General features: G+C 38.8%; 1 protein-coding gene across 6 annotated transcripts in view; it reads left to right on the forward strand.

The window, feature by feature from the left end:
• The window catches only part of ZMYND8 (zinc finger MYND-type containing 8), a 199,565-nt gene that overhangs the window by 51,171 nt on the left and 132,211 nt on the right, over window positions 1–16,183 (forward strand). For all 6 annotated transcript variants that reach the window (XM_053690979.1, XM_053691097.1, XM_053691173.1 and 3 more), the window contains exon 4: window positions 2,950–3,009. In XM_053690979.1, the coding sequence (XP_053546954.1) occupies window positions 2,950–3,009 (60 nt within the window). The remainder of the gene's footprint in view (window positions 1–2,949; window positions 3,010–16,183) is intronic.

A 16,183-nucleotide genomic window follows, 5' to 3' on the forward strand; every position in this document is an offset into this window, starting at 1 on the left:
TGCTTGGTGTTATTATACTGATGCGGATACCACTGATGCTATAACCAGCCCTTGTCTGGCTATACACATGTGCCAGTGTCACTACTGTGTCATTGTATAGTGCTTGGTGTTATTATACTGATGCGGATACCACTGATGCTATAACCAGCCCTCCTCTGGCTATACCCATGTGCCAGTGTCACTAGTGTGTCATTATATAGCGCTTGGTGTTATTATACTGATGCAGATACCACTGACCCTATAACCAGCCCTTGTCTGGCTATACGCATGTGCCAGTGTCACTACTGTGTCTTTGTATAGAGCTGGTTGTTATTTTACAGATGCAGATACACATCCAGTATTTCACTCAGGCTTTATTTTTTACATAACTTACCACCCAATATCGCTAGCAGTCTCTTGACAAGCCAATAACTTTATTCACACTACATATTTTTTTTATTCCTATTATTTAATCAGAAAGAAAAGATATACTAAGGTTGTGGAGGATAATGCAAGGGCTAGTCACGGACACTTTGCCTATCCCTGGTTAGGAGTCTGAAAATCAGCGCAATGTTGTTTAAAAATGAACAAAGCTATACATTTAAAAAAAACAAAAGAGCTGTATAGGCTATACAAATGGATCATCTACAAAAACATTTATGCAAAGAAAAATCTAGTGTATAATGTCCCTGTTTTTGTAATACAAGAATAATTTTCTTGAAACCCATTTTTGTGATAGGTTCATAGTTATACACTATGGCAGTGCTGGACAAATCTGTTTAAAAATTAGGAGCCAGTAAGAATATTTAGGAGATGGGCATATTTTTAGGAGCCAGACAAGTGGATTTGTATATAGATATATGGAGAATAACCCAAAACGTTAGGGATAAAATTCTAGGACTCCGGGTTCCTGGGTTTGTCAAGCCCTGCACTATGGGCCAGATTACGAGTGGTGCGCTATTTAGCACTTTCGCTAGTGTGCGAATTGTGCTAGAAGTAAACTTTTTGCGTGCATTGGGTTACGCTCTTATTACAAGCGTACAAGTAAAGCTAACTGCGATAACATATTCCCCATACTTCTGCCCTAACCTGAACTCATGTTCTCAATTGCTCTAATCCGACATGAAGAGATCTTAATGATAAAGCCCTTTGCCTTCCTTTTTTTTTTCTTTCTAGCACCTGAGACTTGATATCTTTGAGCATAATTGTGTGCAATTTTTTTCCCAATAATTTTTATTAGACGTTGTTATTATGAGTGTAAGTGTACTTTGTAATGTATTTTTCATGTGTTCTATGAGCCTTTTTTGTTTTGTGAAACAGTTAACCACAGCTCTTAGTACGCGCTAACTCGTCGAGCGTTAACTTGAATTGCGCACAACCGATTGCGTTTACTTTAAACTTGTAATACGAGCGCAATGTAATCTGCGTGCTAACGATCGCAAAAACCTGATATATCGCTTGTGCGAAAATGTTTGCACTCCACTCGTAATCTGGCTCTATATAAGGAATTACACTCACTAAGATGTGTCAAAACAAAAGTAATACAATTCATCACTAGAAAATGTATACAAATATAAAGTTAACAACATTATGTTCAGTAGTTGTGTGATTACACATCTAAAGGCCAATAATGTGTTTGTCTGAATGGTTATATGCAGCATACGTAAACACTGGTCAATGGAATTTTCTAGACAATTACGTTAGACTGTTTAACATTCATTCTGTGAATTCCGCCTTAGGGTTGTATTTGAGTGCTATTCACTGTAGGTATTGCAGTGCTATAGAATAAATAGTGTTGTGTGTTCATAGAATAGTGTTCTCTAACATGTCTGTTGTATGGAGAGGGATACCAACTGTCCTCCACAAAATACTGGACAATCTGTTGGTGACTAGGCACAAAATGCCCCCCTAAAGCTTTAGATAGCCCCACTTGTGATCCCACTATGCATATTTTCACAACGGAGCAGTCATTTCACCCCTTGGCTGCCAGAAACATATAAATAAATAATGGTAACAACAGTAACGTAAACAGAAGTGGTTTGACCCTCTTGACTGCCTCACACTTCCTTCTGCCCCATATTTGTAATGCATTGAGACATTGGAGGCCTTTTACATTAACCTAACACTCATACTTTGAAGGGAAAAAAATGTCCATTTGTGTCCAGATTTTACTGGACAGCCTGCTAAAATACTTGACTGTCTGGTTAAATACTGGACATCTGGCAGCCCTATGTATGGATCAAAGGACAGAGCAGAGGCAAGTTCATTCACTTAGTTTTTTTGTGGTGAGTTATGTAGATCGGTAGGCAGAGTCCTTTTGAATGGGTGGACTTAGGAAGGCTTCAATCAGTATACAAAAAAGAGAGACGCGCTCAAACCAGGGAACAAACAATAGTGTAAAAGCTTGTTATATGTTTAGTTACCACCCCAGGAGCAGCCTCTTCTTGTTCAGCATGTGCCTTGCACAGTGAAGAACTAAAAAGTACAGTCCAATCGCCAAATACCAGGCAATCTATCAGTGAATGAGAGACAAAGCAAACCCCAGACATACGTTTCAACCCAATATGGGTCTCGTTAGTTAGGTGTAGCCATGTCCCTCTAGATCCATTGGACAACGGTTCCACGTCTGGTTTTCAGCCTTCACCCTTAGGGAGACATCTCCAAGGGTCATACTTTGCTTACACAAAAAGAGAGAAGTGCTTAATCTAGGGAACAGACAGTAGCTCAATAGCTTGTTTCATGGCTAGTTGCCACCTCAGGAGTAGCCTCTCTTTGCTGCTCAGTGTCCCTGTTTTTGGCTTTTAGGAGAGGGGTAAATATATAGTAAGGGAGTTGAAACTGAGTTATAAATATCACACATAGAAATGAGAAGCATCTGTTGTTATATAGAGTATAAACAAAATGGGCCAGTGATTGTTATCAGCTGTCACATTACATTTTTTGTTTGTTTTTTGTTGTTGTTTCTTTTAGGACCAGCTGTTGCATATCCAGAAGGTTTATCACAAGATCATGGAGATAGTCAACCATCTAGTGAGTAAAAAAAAGAGTAAATCTGTGTTGGATTCATTAGTAGGCTGTAAGCATGAAGAGACTCTATGCTGTAGAGTTGCATATTCTGTTCTGCAGAAATAACCTGTGTAAGCAAAAATATACAAATGTCAACCATGAGACTCGTATATTTCTATGGTAAGTTATGAACATCTTGTGTTATATAAACAACTAAAACTATGGATGCCAGATCACATTCTCTCCTAAGAGTTCCTTGCTTAGCATGTGATTAAGTCACTTATGCAAACATTTAAATCAATAAATACAAAATGTGTTGGTTGTTTTGAGGTGAGTTTTGTCACCCATATGCCTACATTTTAATTAAGGAAAAACATGTTTGTATTTGAACAGATTTTAGCTTCAGTCTAAGTGTCTAGAAATGCATGTCAAAAAAGAAATGCATAATTAGCAAGTATATAATAAAATGACAATACAATAATACTTACTTTGAATCTCAAATAAGCAGTAGATTTTTTTTTGACAAATGTATTCCCCCCCCCATTTGCTGGCCCCCTGTATCATGTGACAGCCATCACCCAATCACAGACTAGTCTACATATACCCTGTGAACTTGTGCGCATGCTCAGTAGGAGCTGGTGCCTCAGAAAATGTGTATATAAAATGTGCGCAAAATTTGATAAAATAAGTAAATTGTGATGTCTCTTAAAATTGCGTGCTCTATCTGAATCATGAAAGTTTCATTGTATCCCTTTAAAGAAGTAGTTTGCTTCCTTTCTTTTATTTTCTCTTTTCATTAATCATAAAATAATCTTTAAAACTATGACATTATCTGAATTATTTCAGTTGAATAGAGTAATTGTACACAGCTGATTTCACATGCACCACCTTACAGAATGAAATATGTGCCAACATATAAGATCTCTATGAATTTGTTTATATTACTGTTCTTGCGAATTAGGCAACAGTTCAGATCTTGCTGATAAAATGGAATAGTTGTTGAGGGCTTGTACGTATATCTCTTGATATAGAGGCAGTATGTCACAAATGCAAATTAACATTGCCTACACTTAGACCAATGGCATGCAGTCACGCTAGGATGGGGCTGTATCTATGGCAACAGCAAATAAAAAAAGAATTTGTTCTTTGATTGGCTTGATAAGCACTGTTCTTCCTTCTTCAGTTGGATATGTCGTGAATGTAATTTAGCTTGCAGGAAGCTAGTTATCTGCAATAATTTAATAATACTACATATGTTTAGGAACATTTATAAACACTATACACACTAACACTATGTTAATACATATTGATTTAGTATCAGATAATTTTGAAGCATTTATAATAAAATAATGACTTATAAAGAGAATGTGTCCACATAGTGAACTAGTTAACACACACACACACACACACACACACACACACACACACACACACATATTGTTTCATGTAGCAAAAGATATTTAAGCTTTCATTCTCATTTCTGAGATATGATCTGTAAAGGTTTACAGTGCGTGTCCAAATTAATGTAACTGAACTAAACTCCAAGAATTGCTGACGTCTAGTTTTAATCTTGATAAATGTTACAAAATAATTTATTACCTGAACATATAGCATCAGTATCTGTTGTTTTATATTTTTGGGATATTGCTATTTGCTGGTTATAAACAGCATCATTTTTTTGTTCTTGCCCTCCAGAAATCTAGTGACTCCTGTTTGTCTTTGTTTAGTTATATTTAAATTGTGAATGACCTCTAAATATAGTTCCCACGTCTTACTGCCAAGGTAGTCATTTCTAAGGTTTAAGTTAATGTAGATAATGAAAATAAATAAATAGGCTGTTTTAGTGAAATTGCAAAAACTGGGGGATCTAATTTATATTAAGTTATCATTTAAAATCAGTCCTTGCAACTTTAGTTTCTCAGCTATGCTGCTTTTTTATGCTAATTAGCATGGCTGATATTTTTTCCAAGAGAGCTGGTAACTCTACAACTAAATACGGTAAGACTGCTTCAATTGGGACTATATGAAAGAACAGGTTACACATGTTGGGCAATATGTACATTTTAAATTTGTGACCCTTATTTTCTCCAGCCTGTGATTAGCATTGCCATTCAGTGTATTTCACATATATATATTATTTTTCACATTTGGATAAGTGTATTTAATGTGTGTTTAATGGCTGTTGTTCATATTACAGTGATACTATGTGCTGACTGGTCACAGTTTCATTTTTTTGGTGTACAATGTAGTTAGTTCCTCCTTCCCTTGAAATTCAGCTTCCTGCAAGTGCCTTCTTAATTATTTCCCAGAGGTCTTAGTGGCTAGTGATGTCAAAGCTCCACTGTTTTAGGGTATTATCTCTGTAACCTGATCCATTTATGCTGTGCCTTGAAAGACTTACGCATGAACAAACCGCCAACAAAGAGATAAAATGCAAGCAAATTATGAACTTTCTTGACCACAATGTGACCCTGTTTCTCTCAGTGCAACATAATGCGAATTTGCTAGGCTTTTTTTTTCTTCTTAAACTATCTTGAAGAAATGGATTTTTACAGTGTTAAAACAATAAAAGATGTGAGGACTATTCATATTGTTATAAACCAAGGGTATAAGCTAACAAACCAGAGAAGTTGCCATGTTATAATAAAAGTAGTTATTTTCCTTAAAAATCCATGACTGAATTATTGAATTGAATTTTAGATCTATGTTTAAAACTACACTCATAAAGCACAGTAATCTTTTTAGTAGTAATATTAGGAAAGTCAGTAAATGCAAATCAGCTGAAAAATCTAATGACCTCAACCTCAGGATAAAATTAAAGACCCCCAATTTTCCAGCATCTGCTCAGAGAGTGAATAGTGGTATGTACAATGACTTGTTTGCATTGTATTGTTATTACTTGATTTGCATTTAACAAATCACTGGTAGCTGTGCATTGTTCATGTGCAGCATATGTGTGTGTATGTTGCTTAAAGGGACAGTCTAATAAAAAAAGCAAATGTGCTTTGTTCTCTTGGTATTCTTAGTTGAAAGATAAACCTAGGTAGGCTCATATGATAATTTCTACACAACAAGGGATAATATGATAATTTTCACAACAAGGGAGTGCTAGTTCATGTGAGCCTTATAGATTGTGATCACGCCGTAGCTTGTGGCAGACACTGCACTCATTGGCCAAAATGCATGTCAATAGATAATAAATTAAAATGTAATGTCATCAGGGAGCTGTCAGAAGATGCTTAGATACAAGGTAATCACAGAGGTAAAAAGTATATTAATATAACTGTTGGTTCATGCAAAACTGGGGGATGGGTAATAAAGGGATTATCTATGTTTTTAAACAATAAAAAGTCTGGTGTAGACTGTCCCTTTAACAGCTATATCATTTACTAGATGTAGTTTTCCTAATACAAGTATATTGCAAAAAAATGCTTCTATTACAAAACTGAAATGCACTATGGGGTCAATTTATCAAGCTGCGGCTATCAGGGGCGTACATACGTGCCCCTGTCCGCTGCAGCTCGCCTCTGGCGGGCTTAATTCTTAATTCATAATTGCACAAGAAGCCAATTTTGCACTCTTGTGCAACGCTGCCCCTACCCGCGCAAGCCAATCACGCACGGTCAGGTGTTGTCGAGACCGGGGAGATTGAAATTCACCACCTAAGAGGTGGTGAAGAGGTTAGGGAAGCAGCGGTCTAATGACCGCTGCTTCATAAATACGTACTGCAGGTTATCTTTTTATATCTGTTCCTAACTGTTTGCAGCAGGGCAGTGAAAGTTAAAACTTAAGTTTAAAACTTAAGTTTAGACATGACGCGTTATATCCATTTTCTCATCTGGGAGTACGGCTCAATAGCCGGATAATGATATGTCTTTGCCTTGAAGAAGGCTCATATAGGAGCCGAAACGTCGGCTATGACTTTCTGTAAATTAAATTCTGATACCATCAGAATAAACTCATTTATTGTTTGAAACAAATATCCTGAGATTGCCCTTCTTTACCAATATTATATATATATATATATATATATATATATATATATATATATATATATATATATATATATATATATAATATAGCTTATTTGAAATTCAGAGTAGCTCTTAATAAATCATTGTCTTTTTACTATGCACTTGTTAATTATGTAATTCTACTGCATTTTCATAGAGGATAAATTGCATTGGCTTTTTTTGGCCTTTTGATTCTTATCTTTGAAAATATGTTTTAAATAATGGATAAAGTGATCATTTGAGTTCATTTGGGTAAAATAAAAAAATAAATATAACTATAAAAGTTTGATCTGGAGGCGTAGAAAGTAAGAGTAAGCAGTTATGTTAAAGGTAATAAAAATACATTTAAACATGTATTAGTCAACATTTATACTCGCAGAATATTTTAGTAGACTGCTTTAAATGGCTTTATAAATGAGAACAATAGTGATATTCTTTTCTGTGCTTACCTTTAACATAACTGCTTTACTTAGGCATCAACGTCTTGTCACGCTATATACACACAGCCAAAGTAAACCCGATAAACCAGCTGTGACACCAGGAGTATATAAGCATACATGAAATTAGTTAACGCCAGTAAATCTGTATTAATGTAGGCGCACATTTGCCTTATTGTTTTTGCAAACCATGAAACTCTCACACTATACTATGCTCTTACTGGGCAACATTCACTTTGGCCTTTTAGTATCATATTACCTAAGGGATAACAATACACGTGTGTCAGACTGATGTTCTGCTGATGTTCCGTATTCCATTAGAGTTCACTCTTAAAACAGACTTTCCAGATATTTCACTTGTAAAATATCAGTGTTGATTGAGGTGCTAAGTGAGTGAATAAGATATGGATCATATGTTCAAAATGTTGGGTGTCATTGGTTCATGAAACTTTACAAAGTGGCCTGGTGCTTGGTATAATGCATATTTTTGGTTTGGTATAGATGCTTGGAGTCATACCTCTAAGGGTGAGCACCAGCCTAACAGCTTATCACTTTTTCTTGACTGCCAAATCTTCATTGGTAAAAGGGTACCCAGTGGTTCTTGGTATGTTCTTGGTAATTAGCATTAAATTACTGGCGCATGTGTGTGTTCTGAGCAACCGAAATCATCACTGTTTATTTTACTGGAAATCAAGCTGAATCACAATGTTACAGGAAGCCAAACGATTAATTTATTGTGTATGTGTAACTGATATTTAGCAAGTTAAAGGGACAGTATACTATAAAATTGTTTTTCCCTTAAAGTGTTTCCAATTACTTTTTTTACCTAGTGAAGAGTATAAAATGTATGAGATTTGCTTTTAAAAGGTTTATTTGTGTATATGAATTAGCTGATTTTGTGTTTTGAGACCACTACCTAATAAAATGGGTTGAGCTTGTAGGTATAATCAGATATCCTTACTTTATCACATTGTGTACATATACATGCTTCTTTATCTTATATCTGTCCGTAAACCAATCACCAATACTTGGAGAGAACAATGAAAATTAACATTGTTTTACCTAATCTCTTCTATACCCCACTGGGAGTGTAATTTCTTCTACTGGCTGTGTTTACAAGAATGCTAACATCAGAGGTTTACACAGCTTGGCCTTAAGGCCAAAAACTTTCAGGATAGGTGGGGATACCACAGGCTAAATCAACTATTTCAAATGCCAATATAAGGGTAATCAAAATACTTATAAACCAGGGATCGACAAACCCAGGAAACCACTGGCTCCTAGAATTTTACCCCTGGCTTCTAACCTTTTGGATTATTCGCTATATATCTATATGCAAATACCACTGTCTGGCTCCTAAAAGAATATCTGGCTTCTAAATATTCTTGTTGGCTCCTAAATTTCCTTCTTAATATGAGGAGAGTCCACGGCTTCATTCACTACTTGTGGGAAATACAGAACCTGGCCACCAGGAGGAGGCAAAGACACCCCAGCCAAAGACTTAAATACCTCCCCCACTTCCCTCATATCCCAGTCATTTTTTGCCTTTCGTCACAGGAAGTTGGCAGAGAAGTGTCAAGATACAGAGTAGTTCCTTATGGAGGGTAGTACCCTTCGGAATGGGACTGGAGTTTTTAATAGTCTTGTCAGCCTCTCAGTGAGAACATTGACGAATGTTAGGTTCTGGAGATGCAGGGAGAGTCTCTCTGCGAACCCATTCAGACTCGTATTAACAGCTCCTAAGCAATCAGTGTTGACGAGTTTCACTGCCTGCTTCTTTCACTCAAGTCCATGTCAGGAGCGATGCTACAAGACTGTCAAACTTTAGTGTGCCTGTTCCACGACAGAGATTCCTGTAAGATTGTTTCATTTTTATACAAATATGATAACGCAAGAAGACAGGGTCACAGTGTGACTCCTTTTATCTGTATGGAATCTGGGGTTAATAATATCTGGGATTTATCGCATGATTTACTTTATTATATTTTATGCTGCGACATGTGTGAGATGAGGCTCAGGCAGATGTTGGAACGTACAGGTTTTTACTTTTGTTTTTGGTTAGCTGCGCAGCCTGATAGGTCTGGCGCGCTTTTTCCTGTGGCAGGGGCGGTCCTACATGGCGCACCATGTGACCAGGTGTGGTCACACTGATTTCCCCTTTTCCTGACCGTGTGGTTTACTTGAGACGAAGTGGTTTCTCTGTAGGGCCTGGGTCATAGGAGGTGGTGAGTGCCCCAGCCATTGGGGGTATAAAGGTGCCATTTATCTTTTTCTATAGTCCATCTTACAAGCGCAAGCTATGGAGGACTCTGACACGTTGGCGGGTACTCCCTCTTTATCTAAATCTAATACCTGTCTATTTTTAGGATGCTACGGTATATCCGCCTGCTCAACTATGTTCCACATGCCTTGATAAAGTGATTTTATCTAAGAAAACAAATATGTTTAGTACCACTGAGCCGTCCACCTCTGAGGAGTCTCCGTCCCATGAGGTGTGTTCTCTGATGTCATCTCCTATTACACATGCAGCTTCCCATTGCACTGCTAATCCTCCTTCTGGAGGGGCCCTCTTTCCGCCAGACTTTACTGAACAACTACAAACGGCAGTGTCTGCGGCCTTCAGTGCTTTACCTCGCCCAGCTAAGCGCAAACGAAAGGCCAAATATTGCTATCCTTCCCAGGGTTCATCTACTAACTTATTGGATTTATCTGATACAAGACTATCCAAACGATGAGGACGCCTCTGATGCTCTTTCTGGGTCGGAATCTGCTGCCTCTAAGCCTCCAGCTGCGGAGGAACCAGACTTTAGATTTAGGATTGAACACTTACGCTTTCTGTTAAAGGAAGTTTTGGCTACTTTAGAGGTTCCAGAACCAAAATTACCTGAGGAATCTCCTATTCCTAAACTAGATAAGGTCTACGAGGACAGGGTTGTACCACAGACTTTTCCGGTTCCCGTAAGGATGGCAAATATTATTAAGAATGAGTGGGAGAGACTCGGGTCTTCCTTCTCCACTTCTTCTTCCTTTAAGAAATTATTCCCGGTTCCGGACTCTCAATTAGAGTTGTGGGGTTCCGTCCCTAAGGTGGATGGTGCTATCTCCACGCTTGCTAAATGCACTACTATCCCGCTTGAGTATAGTTCCTCGTTTAAAGAGCCCATGGATAAGAAGCTAGAAACTCTGTTGAGAAAGATGTTTCAGCACACAGGATATTTATTTCAACCTATTGGTGCGACTCTTTATCTGAGTTGATCGAGGTGGAAGGTCCCCTTGACACGATCCAGGAAATAATTAAGGCCTTGAGAGTGGCTAATTCTTTTATTTGTAATGCAAATATGCAGATTATTCGCCTGAATGCCAAGGCGTCAGGTTTTTCAGTACTAGCACGTAGGGCACTCTGGCTGAAGTCTTGGTCTGCGAACATGACTTCAAAATCTAGACTTCTTTCCCTGCCATTTAAGGGGAAGATTCTTTTTGGTCCAGGCCTGGACTCAATCATATCCACAGTCACTGTTGGCAAGAGTGCCTTTTTACCGCAGGATAAGAAGAACAAGCCTAAGGGACAAGGTCCCAATTTTCGTCCCTTTCGTTTGGATAAACCCAAATGGCAGCATCCCTCCACAAAGCCTGATCAGCCCAAGGGAACTTGGAGACCGACTCAGTCTTGGAATAAATCCAAGCAGAATAAGAAGCCCACTGAGTCAAAGTCGGCATGATGGGACAGCCTCTGATCTCTCATTGGACTGTGTGGGGGGCAGACTATCTCTCTTTCTGGAGACTTGGCTGGGGGACGTGCAAGACCCTTGGGTCCTGGAGATCATCGCTCGAGGGTACAGGATAGGTTTCAGATGTCATCCACCCCGAGGCAGATTCCTCTTGTCAAACCTGTCTTCAATACCAGAAAAACGAGAGGCCTTTCTAGGGTGCGTGAGGGATCTCTCCTCCCTGGGATTAATTGTACCGGTACCTCTAGCAGAAAGAGGTCTGGGATACTACTCAAACCTTTTTGTGGTCCCAAATTCTGGACCTAAAGTGCTTAAACAAGTTCCTGTCGATCCCATTGTTCAAGATGGAGATGATAAAGTCCATTCTGCCCTTAGTTCAGGAAGGACAGTTCATGACTATGATAGACTTAAAGGATGCTTACCTTCACGTTCCAATTCACAAGGAATACTTAAAGTTCCTGAGATTTGCATTCCTGGACCAGGACTTCCAGTTTTTTGCTCTTCCATTTGGTCTAGCTACTGCCCCAAGAGTCTTTACAAAGGTTCTGGGGGCTCTGCTTGCAGTGGCTAGAACCAGAGGGATGGTAGTAACGCCATATTTAGACGACATCCTGGTTCAGGCTCCATCCTGTTGGTTGGCAGAGGACCATTTAAAAGCTCTTCTATTTCTTCTTCGATCTCATGGATGGAAGATAAACTTAGAAAAGAGTTCTCTTGTTCCCAGTACCAGGGTGGAATTCCTGGGTATGATAATAGACTCCATATCCATGAGGATATTTCTTACAGACCAGAGATGTTACAAGCTAACTTCCAATTGTCTTTCCCTTCAGACCTCCTTAAGGCCCTCTGTGGCTCGGTGTATGGAGGTTATCAGACTTATAGTGTCCAGCATAGACCTCATTCCATTCGCCAGGTTCCATCTCAAACCTCTTCAGATGTGCATGCTGAGCCAGTGGAACGGAAACCACTCGGATCTGTCACAACAGATTTCTCTGGGCAACCGGTTGAGAGAATCTCTCTCTTGGTGGCTCTGTCCAGATCACCTGTCCCAAGAGACATTCTTCTTGAGAACATCCAGGGAGATTGTGACTACGGACGCAAGTCTCTCAGGATGGGGAGCTGTTTGGGGTGCCAGGAAGGCACAGGGTCTTTGGACTTGAGAGGAATCTCTCCTCCCGATCAACATTTTAGAACTTTGAGCAATCTTCAATGCTCTGAAGGCTTGGCCTCTTCTGGGTTCGTCCCAGTTTATCAGATTCTAATCAGACAACATAACCTCAGTGGCTTACATCAACCATCGGGGGGGACGAGAAGCTCCCTAGCAATGAGGGAAGTATCTCGGATTCTGGAATGGGCGGAGGCCCACAACTGCTCACTGTCAGCGATCCACATTCCGGGTGTGGACAACTAGGAAGCGGATTTTCTCAGCAGACAATCCTTTTATCCGAAGGAATGGTCTCTCCATCCCGAGGTGTTTGCGGGGATTTGCAACAGATGGGGGACGCTGGAGATAGATCTCATGGGGTCCTGACTCAATTCCAAGCTACCCAGATACGAATCGCGGTCCAGGGATCCTTAGGCAGAGCCGATAGATGCATTAGCAGTGCCTTGGAGGTTCAGTCTAGTTTACATTTTTCCACCGTTACTACTTCTCCCTCGGGTAGTGGCCCACATCAACTAGGAGCAAGCTTCGGCAATACTAATTGCTCCATTGTGGCCGCGAAGTATGTGGTTTGCGGACCTGGTGGGGATCTCCTCCATGGGGGTTACCTTGTCGCAGGGATCTGCTGAAACAGAGAACTTTTGTTCATCAAAATCTAGATTCTTAGAGGCTGACTGAGTCGAGATTGAACGCCTAGTCGTAGCCAAGAGAGGTTTTTCTGAGAGAGTGATTGATACTCTCATTCAAGCTCGAAAGCCGGTCACTCGTCGCATCTATCATAAAGTGTGGAGGACCTACTTATTCTGGTGTGAAGACTGTGGATTCCCCTGGCATAAGGTCAAGGTTTCCAGGATTCTATCCTTTCTCCAGGATGGTATGGAGAAGGGCCTTTCTGCGAGTTCCCTAAAGGGACAGATTTCGGCTCTATCTGTGTTATTGCACAAGAGGCTTGCTGGGCTTCCTGATGTGCAGTCTTTTGTTCAGGCTCTGTCTAGAATCAGGCCTGTGTTTAGACCTACCGCTCCTCCTTGGAGTTTAAATCTAGTTTCTATCTTGGAAGGTTCTTTTTCTACTGGCTATTGCTTCGGCACGCAGAGTTTCGGAGATGGCGGCCTTGCAATGTGAGCCTCCTTACCTAGTTTTTCATGCTGACAAGGCTGTTCTTCGTACCAGGTTGGGTTTTCTTCCACAGGTTGTTTCTGATCGTAACATCAATCAGGAGATTGTGGTTCCTTCCTTGTGTCCTAATCCTTCTTAACCGAAGGAACGGTTACTTCATAATTTGGATGTGATTCAAGCTTTGAAATTCTATCTTCAAGCTACAAAGGATTTTAGACAGACTTTTATCCTTGTTTGTTGTCTATTTTGGGAAGGGTAGAGGGTAGAAGGTCTCTTCCACTTCCTTAGCTTTTTGGTTGCAGAGTATTATTCGCTTGGCATATGAGACAGCGGGACATAAGCCTCCTCAGAGGATTATGGCTCATTCAACTAGAGCTGTGGCTTCATCCTGGGCCTTTAAGAATGAGGTCTCTATGGAGCAGATTTGTAGGGCAACTACCTGGTCCTCCTTACATACTTTTTCAAATTTGATGTTTTTGCTTCGGCTCAAGCAGCTGTGGTGCCCTCAGAATAAGAGTCCACCTTTCTTTCCCTCCCATCTTCATTCAGTGTCCTCTATAGCTTGGGTATTTTTTCCCCACAAGTAATGAATGAAGCCTTGGACTCTTCTCATATTAAAAACGAAAACATAAATGATGCTTACCAGATAATTTCCTTTCTATCTGTATGAGATAGAAAACGGCTCCCACCGTTTTTTTCTCCGTTGGGCAGACCTAAATTTTTGTTTTTCTTCTGGCACCCTTTATACCCTGATATTTCTCCTACTGTTCCCTTGGTAGAATGACTGGGATATGAGGGAAGTGGGGGAGGTATTTAAGCCTTTGGCTGGGGTGTCTTTGCCTCCTCCTGGTGGCCAGGTTCTGTATTTCCCACAAGCAATGAATGAAGCCATGGACTCTCCTCATACAGAAGGAAAGGAAATTATCTGGAAAGCATTATCTATGTTGATAAACAGATTTGTCGACCCCTGCAATTTAATACACTCCAGCAGGCAAAGTGGATCATCGGGAACAAACTAAAGGGGAGAACATTTTTGAGTAAAATGTCCCTTTTAAATAGCTGTTTTGTGCATGCTTCTGATGAGTGATTAGTTATATTACTGTACATGATACTGACAATAAAGGCTTTGTCACCAGTGGCTATCTATTATTAACATAGGGATTAATTAATTGTTTAATATAATGGCCAAATGCACACCCAAAAATGTTCTAGGTCATTGTTTAAGCTTGCTACTAGATTTTGTACAGTTTTCTAGTTTAAAATGTGTTAAATTGTACATGACAGATTGTTTTAATATCATCTTTCCTATATTCTCTTTTTCAAGTTGATACCATGCAGATTAAAAGGATAAACTGGAAAAAAATTGAAAACTTGATTTAAAGGAACAGTTTACTCCAGAATTTTTATTGTTTTAAAATATAGATAATCCCTTTATTACCCATTCTCCAGTTTTGCATTACCAACAAGGTTTATATTAATATACTTTTTACCTCTGTGAGTACCTTGTATCAAAGACTCTGAAGACTGACCCATTATTTCAGTTATTTTGACAGACTTGCAGTTTAGCCAATTTAGTGCCCTCTCATAAGTAACTCCACGGGCATAAGCACAATGTTATCTGTATGGCACAGTTATTTACAAGCAATAGTGCAATAATAAAATGTTCTAATATATTGTTTTTTTACTTTTATATCCTTTAAATAACTGCTCATAAATGAATGTCAGAGTTGTAACTGTAAGATCTTTGTCAGTTTATGTGTTATTTTCCATATAGCCACGTAGGAAGTTGCCACATCACTTGGGTATGTAGTAACTTTCTTGATGAACACAATATACATGAGTAGCTAAAAAAAAAAAAGATGATCAAACTTGTTGTAGAGACCATAAGTTAAATTTGGTAAAATAATGTGAAACTGCGTTTCTATTTCTAGAAAGGAATTTGTGATATGGCCAAAGGTTAAAGATAATATGTCCAAAATGTCTCAGAACACCAGCACTGGTCTCTACAAATACGGGTGCATGTTGTAGGTCTCTGCACTCAAAACAGTGTCAATCCAATACAGCAGCACTCTTCCTTTCATTTACAGAATAATTTTATTGTGAAAACGCTCATATACCACATACTACACCATTAATTTACTGAATCATTTTATTGTGAAAAACGCTCATATATAACATACTACACCATTCATTTACAGAATAATTTTATTGTGAAAACGCTCATATACCACATACTACACCATTAATTTACTGAATCATTTTATTGTGAAAACGCTCATATACCACATACTACACCATTAATTTACTGAATCATTTTATTGTGAAAACGCTCATATATCACATACTACACCATTAATTTACTGAATCATTTTATTGTGAAAACGCTCATATATCACATACTACACCATTAATTTACTGAATCATTTTATTGTGAAAACGCTCATATATCACATACTACACCATTCATTTACAGAATAATTTTATTGTGAAAACGCTCATATATCACATACTACACCATTAATTTACTGAATCATTTTATTGTGAAAACGCTCATATATCACATACTACACCATTCATTTACTGAATCATTTTATTGTGAAAACGCTGATATACCACATACTACACCATTAATTTACTGAATAATTTTATTGTGAAAGCGCTCATATATCACATACTACACCATTAATTTACTGAATCATTTTATTGTGAAAACGCTCATATATCACATACTACACCATT

Source organism: Bombina bombina, chromosome 1, assembly GCF_027579735.1.
Source record: "Bombina bombina isolate aBomBom1 chromosome 1, aBomBom1.pri, whole genome shotgun sequence".
In the NCBI taxonomy this organism is placed as follows: Eukaryota; Metazoa; Chordata; class Amphibia; order Anura; family Bombinatoridae; genus Bombina; species Bombina bombina.